The sequence below is a fragment of the Nycticebus coucang genome, chromosome 18 (genome assembly GCF_027406575.1).
Source record: "Nycticebus coucang isolate mNycCou1 chromosome 18, mNycCou1.pri, whole genome shotgun sequence".
In the NCBI taxonomy this organism is placed as follows: domain Eukaryota; kingdom Metazoa; phylum Chordata; class Mammalia; order Primates; family Lorisidae; genus Nycticebus; species Nycticebus coucang.
The window spans coordinates 21,444,439-21,451,697 of NC_069797.1; the positions used below are offsets into that span (position 1 = coordinate 21,444,439).

The window sequence follows — 7,259 nt, forward strand, 5'->3', positions numbered from 1 at the left end:
AGTTTACAACTCCCCTTCTGCAATGCCTGCACCTCTCAGGACCCAGGCATCTTGCTCAGACAGGGAGAAGGGCAGGGGTCCCACTGGACAGAAGAGGGGAACGGGGACCCCTTGACCTCCAGGCAGATGGGAGACAGCAGGAGGGGATCTAAAGTCAGAGGAGGGGCAGGGAGGGCAGAGGTTGTGACCCCTGCTGACTCGCTCCAGTGATGCTCCTGACGGCTGCTTTTGTGGTTGGAGAATAGGGCTGAGTCCAGGGGGCTGGGCACCTGGGCTTTTTAGGAGAGAAGAGCCTGGTTATGGGTATATAGGGAGCCTGGGGATAGGCAGCTTGATGCCTGGGTCCCTGAGTTCTTCTTACTTTCTAATGTTCAGCCACGCCCCTTCTCCCCACGAGTCACTAACAGCAAAACTCCACAGGTCAGTGGCACCTTGAGTAGGGGTGCAGGGAACCGCAACATAACACATGAACATATTTTTACCACTTTGTTCCTAGCTGCAACTAGCCTTGTCCAATGCTTTTGGTTTAGCAGTGACACTCAGACTTTGCCCACGGGTGAAAATAATTTTGCATACAACCCCAACTCTTGCCTGGGTTCTTCTCTCCATCCATGGAGGTGGTTACCTTCCTCAGCCCCCTCACTCAGCCCATTTTCCCCTCCCTGTGCACTGTCCACAACACTCCAGACCAACCTGTCTCTACCCACTCCCCTTGGTTTCATGAAATCTAACCATCAGCTTGAAAGTCATTCTAATCACTAATTTTTGTCCCAATTCATGTCCAGACATTCTTCAACCTTCTTGCCAACTTTTGAAGTTTTTTATTCTTTTTTTGGTTTTTGTTGTTCAAATTTCCCTTTTACAGTAAACTATTGAGGTGACAGCATACCCCGCCACCATGGCAATATCAACTTCCTGTTCCCCAAAAGGACTGATTAGAAAAATCAGGAAGGGAAGCTGGGAACTATAGCACCAGAGAGATGACTTGATCTCTGGTGGACAAAGCAACCATCTTGGCTGGTGATTGAGGTGGCCAACTTGGTGCCCAAAGGCAGCTTTGATCTAGTTAAACTGAGCTTGGAGGAAACTGAGGCAATACCCAATTGTGCACTAGAAGGCAGGAACAGGTATCAGCTGGCCACTATGGAAACAGTAGCCATTGCTAAGTACCACTGTCAGCTAGACCAGGCAGTAGGCCACCATTTTGGTCACTAAGAAGGGAGCTGTGTTGAGTTTGAAGGGAGTAGGAAATTAAGGAGGGGATGAACAAGACAGGCATCTAGGTTACAGGTGGAGAATAAGCGGGTTCTTGGGGTAGTCATGTTGATAACATAGATTATATTGGGATATGGAAAGGAAATAACATGACAAATTGGGCCTGCCACAGCAGATGGCAGTCATCTTAGTTGTCCTAAAATCAGCACAAAGCACAAGGGAAAGGAGATCCTGGGAAGTGCCACTGAATACTAGGAAAGTCTCCCTCAGTCCACCTCTATCCTTTTTACAGTCAATAAGTTCCCGCTTCCTCCTGAAACAGGAAGTTCTTCCTATCCCCTTTCTCCACAGAGTAAGAACCATCAACCTCCCACCCACCCGGATCCCCAACACTAGGCCACTTGGAGTTCCAGCCAGACCACTTCCTATTTCAGAAGTGCTACTTCCTGTCCTGGATGAAGGCACTTCCAGTTCCTGATGCACTGCTTCTGCCACTTCCCAGGCCATTTCTGTCCAAGCCTGGCCACTTCTTGTCTGGAGCAAGTCTCTTCCTGTCCCAAGTGGCCTATTCAGCATCAGACCAAGTCCATACATGTCCTGACCGGTTCATATCTTGCTACTGACCACTGGACAAAATGGAACACGTCTTCTCACGATAGCTGTCATGACCCAACCACCCCAAACGGCTGGAGTAAGTATGTTGAGACTTGGGGCGGGGCAGGGCAGAGAAGGAGGCCCTGCTGCCCATGCTCTGTGTGGGGGTGGAGTGCCGGTACCTGCCCTGTAAGGCCCCCATTTTTGGCGGACTGAGGAGAGCGGTTGGGATGACAGGTCACAAGGGGACCAAGAGCTAAGGGCAGAATTGCTTTGACACCCCACCCAGGAGATGGGAGAGGCAAAGGATAAGAAGGCAAGAGGGTAAAAGGAGGTGTAGGGAGGAGGTTGCTAGAGAAGAAGAACAGACCTAGAGACAGAAGAGAGAAAGATAAGAGATGGAAAGAAGAGAAAAACAGTGAGAGGCAGAAAGAAAAGAGGTGCCAACCAAAAGACAGACTATTCCCACCCCTAGCTCTGGGTGGGTAAGGAGGACCTATATCATGGTCAGAGAGGAGGCTGAGCCTGTACCCTCTCCCCAAGGGAACAGGACCCAGGAACAAAGAAACAAAGAGGGGCGCCCATGGCCAAATGGGAGGCAGGAGGTGGTGCAGTGGAATCTTAAGGAACCCTAAAAGTGGAGAAGAGGCCAACAGCCAGGAGGAGCAAAGGAGCTGGTGGGGCAAAGGGGGCCAAGGAGATGTTAGAGGTGTCCCTCAAACCAGGAATTAAACTGGAGGAACACCCCAAGAAGGGTTGGATTCAGGAGAGCCAGGTAGGAGCCCTCATACCTTATAGTAGATATTTGGAGGGCTCTGGGGGGGCCCATCCTGCACAATATACACAGGATGCCCATAATCGCCACTCACCTTCTCATAGTGAGGACAGAAGGGGGGATCTGCAGCCCCGCCACCCCGCAGAGCTATCCCTAGCTCCCCAGGCTCAGCTTCCCGAGGTCCCATCCCGCCACCACCCCCCAGGCCGAGAGACCCTCCCCTCCCGAAGGAGCCAGGACCAGGGTGGCGACTCTCCGAAGGCTTGGCCCGCCGTCTCCGCCAACACATGGCACCCCCAGCCCCTGCCACGCCCAGCAAGAGCAGCGCCAGCCCCCCCGCTGCCCCAGCCACTGCGGGCATGCTGGGAGGGGGCAGGGGACCTTCAGCACCCCGGGAGGTTGCATTGCTGGTGGGATCACCTGGCAGGGAAGGGGTGAAGGAGGAAAGAGGGGGAGGGACTGGAGGAGCCACCTGGGCATGGGAACACCCAGCCCTGTGGGTCCCCATGGGCTTCCCCAGCAGTGCCCAGGACCCCTGGGGACCCCACCTCCCCTCCCTGCCAGGCCCTCACTCAGAATCCAGGTGTCCAGCCCTTCAGCTTCCCACCACGTAGTCCTCCCCACTTCTCTGACAGCACTGATTGAAGCACTGACTTGGCTAATTAGTCCTAATTGAGTCTTTTCCTCATTTGGCTTCCATTCCCCTCCCACCCTCCCATCCTCTCTTCTCCTCTTTCCTGTATCACCACCCCCAAAACTGAAGAGGGAGGGAGAGGGTGGAGGCAGGGCAGCTGGGCTCTGAGAGCAGAGGAGGCTGGGGAAGGCAGGGGCTGGCCCTGCTTCCTACCTGGTGTGTTCTCCTTCCCAGGCTCCAAGCTGTGTGCTGCCCCTCGGTCTCTCTCCATGGGCATTTCAGACACAGGTTTTCGGGGTGCAGCCCCTCCTCGGGGACCTGAAGATGGGGAGGACCCAGGAAAGAGGAGCTGAGACAACTGCTCCCAGTCATGGTACTGCCCAACCTCCCTCAGCTCCCAGGAGGTGTCCCCCAACCCCACTCACTTTGGCCCACTCGGAGAAGCACCTTCATGCCTCTGGTTAGGCACACACCTCCCTGCAGACTCTCTAGGCCTTCCCGGGTCCCATCCGATGTGGCTGGGAGAAAAAAAGCCAGTGGGAGAAGTTGGCACTCCACAGTTGGCCTTTATTCTGTCCCTGTTCCCTGAAGTGACCACCCCCAACGGCACAGGGATCCCCTTCCCTCATCTACCCTCCATCTCAGGAGCAGCTCCCCACTTGACCCTCTTTCTGCCTGGCAGTACCAATTATGTAGTAATCGTGGTGTGAGCGGAACTCATGGCCCCAGAGGTTAGGGCTGTATTCCTGGAACTTGATGGTGAAGCGGAGGTCCAGATCTGGCCGATCACAAGTGAGAAGGAGATTTGGAGCAGGGGGTGCCTCACAGCGCCGACCCTGGGCACCTCCTACCAGGTACAACTTGTAGAACTCATAATTGGGAGAGGAGTGGGGGCCAGGAGGCCTGGCCCGGGGGCAGAGCAGGTCTAGCCGGTCCCCGATCTGAGGGTAAAGCACGTAACCACCCTCTGCCTGGAACCTAGGGGGAGCAAGGTGAGGTGGACAAGGAGGAGGAAGTATCAGAGATCTGGCCCCCAGAGTTTCCCCTTCCTCACCCCACAACCCTCCAGGATGGCAATTCCAGCCTGCCTGCCTGCCTTTGTCTGAGTGCAAAGTCTGTTCTTACAGACCAGGCACCAAAGACTCTGTGAGCTCACATTGGAAGCAGCAGGAAGCCAGGCTCAGAGGTCTCCTGCCCCTTGGTGTGCCCAAATGTACTCTTCAGCCCGCCCTCACCACATGCACACTGCCATCTCCCGCTCCATCACTAGCCCCGTTGCCATGGCAACAGGATGCCAGTTACCAAGGAGCTGGCCTCTCTGGAACCACACAGCCCACCCCTCCCAGGTGATTTCACTATTCCATGGCATTCAACCATGGGGGCAGAGCCTCCCCTCCTCCAAGCCACTACTGAATTTCAGGGATTTCAGAGTAAAGAGGGCAGGATGGGGTGGAAGACAGGGCATGGAGGATGATCCAGACCAGTGTCCCAAGCTAGCCAGGTAATAGGACAGGAGGCAAATGTCTGGTTTGTCAATGACCCTGAATGGGGCTAATGGGAACCAAGGTCTGGGGTCCTGCTGTCTTGGTCATTCCCCTGCTCAGTACCCCCAACCCTGAGTCTCAGACTCCGTAGGAAAAGTGCTCTATTGCTTTGAAATTGAAGGAGTTGACTTTTCTAACCACAAACAACAGAACTTCACATCTCCTGGATCAGGGGGCCCAGACATCCACCAGCCCAGCACAGCCATAACTTGCCATCCACTGCAGCCCCTCACTATGCATTAATAGCTGACACAGGGTCTCATGACAGGGTCCCAGGGGACTGTTGCTGGTACCTTCCCAGATTCCGAAGTGATCCACTCCCAACCCAAATCCAAAAAAACTCCCAGGAAACTCTAAAGCCCTTTTATGGACCCTATCAGAATAAGCCTAATTTATATCCTCAAGCTTGCACATCCGATACTCAAATTGCAGCCAGGAGAATGAATACAGAAAAGACATTGAGATTATTCCCAAAGAGAGACTGGAATGATGGCAGGATAGAGAAGTGTGAGCAAGGCTGGGAAGTATAAGAGAAAAAGAACAATAATCCTAGTTCTCCTTTAATGAACACATAATAGTTCATGCCTTATCTCTAATCCTCATAATAGCAGTCAGAATTGAGGCACAAACTCAGAAAGGTTAAGTGACATGCCCAAGGCCACACAGCTAAAAGCAGCAGAACTAGGATTAAGACTAAGGATTTGCTGAGCTCCAAAGCCTACTCCTTCCACAGCCTCACACAGCTTCCCCAGGGAAGCAGGAATTTTTCAAAACACATAAAGAACTCCTTTGCTAACGGAGTGGGATCTGCATGTAGGCAAGGGACCTAGATGACCTCCCAAAGGTTCTATCCTACCCTGTGTAGCTTGAAGTTTCATCTGACCCCTGGCCTCTTTTCAGAGCAAAGCAAGCATGCCACCAAACCTAGGGTCTGATGGAAGAGTTTGAAGCGAAGATGGGGGAGGGGGCAATGGAGTCCTCAGGACTCCAGAAGCAAGAGAGAAAGAAGGGGGCTTGAGGGAGCTGGAGGCTTCTTATAGAAAGAAGTCCCCACAACAGAAGGCAGGAATATGTTCTGGTTGGGTAATCGTTCAGTTAAAGGTTCACCCACCCTCTCACTGTGGGCAAGAGTTTGCAGACAGACTGTGAAGAGAGTCAAGGATCCTTGGAGTTGTCCCCAGAGCCCCCCAGACTGAGCCCCTTGCCTTCTATCTCCAACACCGCTGCGGAGGGAGGCACCCTGCCCTTCCCCTCCTTACCTCAGCAGCACCTACTCAGCAGCTCTCTCCTGAGAGCTGACATTAACCAGGCTCCCTCCAGGCCCAGCCCCCCGACAGTCTCCCACAGATCCAAATAACCACTGCACTGCCCTTCCTGCTACCCATGAACTTTCTTCTCCTTGCCCCTTTGGGGTCTCCAAACTCCTGACACATGGATAGCAACACCCACATCCAGCTCCGTGTGGGACCCTACCAAGACCATCTCTCTCTAGTAACCCATCACCTCACATCAGGGCAACAGCACCTTCCCTCCAACCTCTTCCTTGCTCAGAGAAGCCAGCCCCCAAGTCCCCAAAGCTTCCCTACCCGCTGCCCTAACGTCTGGGGTCTCCCCAGCCCCAAGCTGCTCACCTCTTATTCGCCGAGTTCCAGTAGACAGGCTCCAGGCTGAGCCCAGACACCAGCCCCCAAAACCCCATCAGCAGCAGGGCCCCGACTTGCACACCCCCCGGCCCAGAATGGGGGGCCCCCATGACCCCGCCAAGGCCTGGGGGGCGGGGCACCAACTCCCCCAAAGTCGCTCGCCCCCTGGGGTGACTGCTTGGGCTGCCTGCTATTCAGCCCCGGCCACCCGGGTGGCTGATGTCCCCAGTTCCCACGCGGACCCGCTTCCTGTTCTGCCCGCGCCCCTGCTACGAAGCGCTCAGCCCCACCAGAGCCCTTTCAGGGGCCGTCTGCAGGCGCCCTATGCCCCCTGGCCCACGCGCCAGCACCCCGGGATTTGCGAGCCAGCCTAAGTCGGGGACTGGGGGAGCCGGGGGCCCGGCAGGGGCAGCATGGGGCGCTGGGCGAGGGAGCCGGCAAGGGACCGCCAAGCCAGAGCCCCAGCCTCGCCGGGATTGAGGGCAGCGGGCTAAGGGAGGAAACCAGTCCCGAGCCCAGAAGGGGGGAGTTAAAAGAGAGGCGGGGAGGGGGAGAGGATGGCGAAGGGAAAAACCGGAGCTGGAGCTCCAGTCGGAGCGGGCGGCAGCATCCCGCGGCCCACGCCCCCCACACCTCCCTCACCTCGCGCACCTCCCGCCCGCCGGCCGCCTTGCCCGCCGCCCCGCCTCACTCCCTGGCGCGGTCTCTCACTCCCCTTTTGTCTCTCCAAGTCTCTGTCTCTGGCTGAGTTTCTGCCTGTCTCCCTCCTGCCCTTGGGTCGCCTGAGTAGTTGGAATCTTCCTCTCTTGAATCCAGAAACGCTCTCGCCCTCTCCACCCAGAAGAACCCACGCC

The 7,259-nt window shown here is 55.6% G+C and overlaps 1 protein-coding gene across 1 annotated transcript; it reads right to left on the reverse strand.

Moving 5' to 3' along the window:
* Positions 1-805: 805 nt before the first annotated feature.
* On the reverse strand, positions 806-6,871 carry EFNB3 (ephrin B3). The gene is made up of 5 exons (XM_053569951.1): positions 6,394-6,871; positions 3,904-4,196; positions 3,644-3,736; positions 3,432-3,536; positions 806-3,004 (listed from the first exon to the last, which is right to left on the reverse strand). Exons 1-5 carry the CDS (start codon positions 6,513-6,515, stop codon positions 2,595-2,597), a joined length of 1,023 nt encoding a protein of 340 aa, XP_053425926.1. The 5' UTR covers positions 6,516-6,871; the 3' UTR covers positions 806-2,594.
* Positions 6,872-7,259: the final 388 nt, after the last annotated feature.

Bases quoted from the DNA above. Each gene is read 5' to 3' on its own strand.
- EFNB3 (XM_053569951.1), bottom strand. From the start codon at position 6,515: ATGGGGGCCCCCCATTCTGGGCCGGGGGGTGTGCAAGTCGGGGCCCTG. The intron at 4,197-6,393 runs GTGAGCAGCTTG...TGCTCCCCCTAG, and splicing joins TGGAACTCGGCGAATAAGAG to GTTCCAGGCAGAGGGTGGTT. The intron at 3,537-3,643 runs GTGAGTGGGGTT...CCCCATCTTCAG, and splicing joins GCTTCTCCGAGTGGGCCAAA to GTCCCCGAGGAGGGGCTGCA.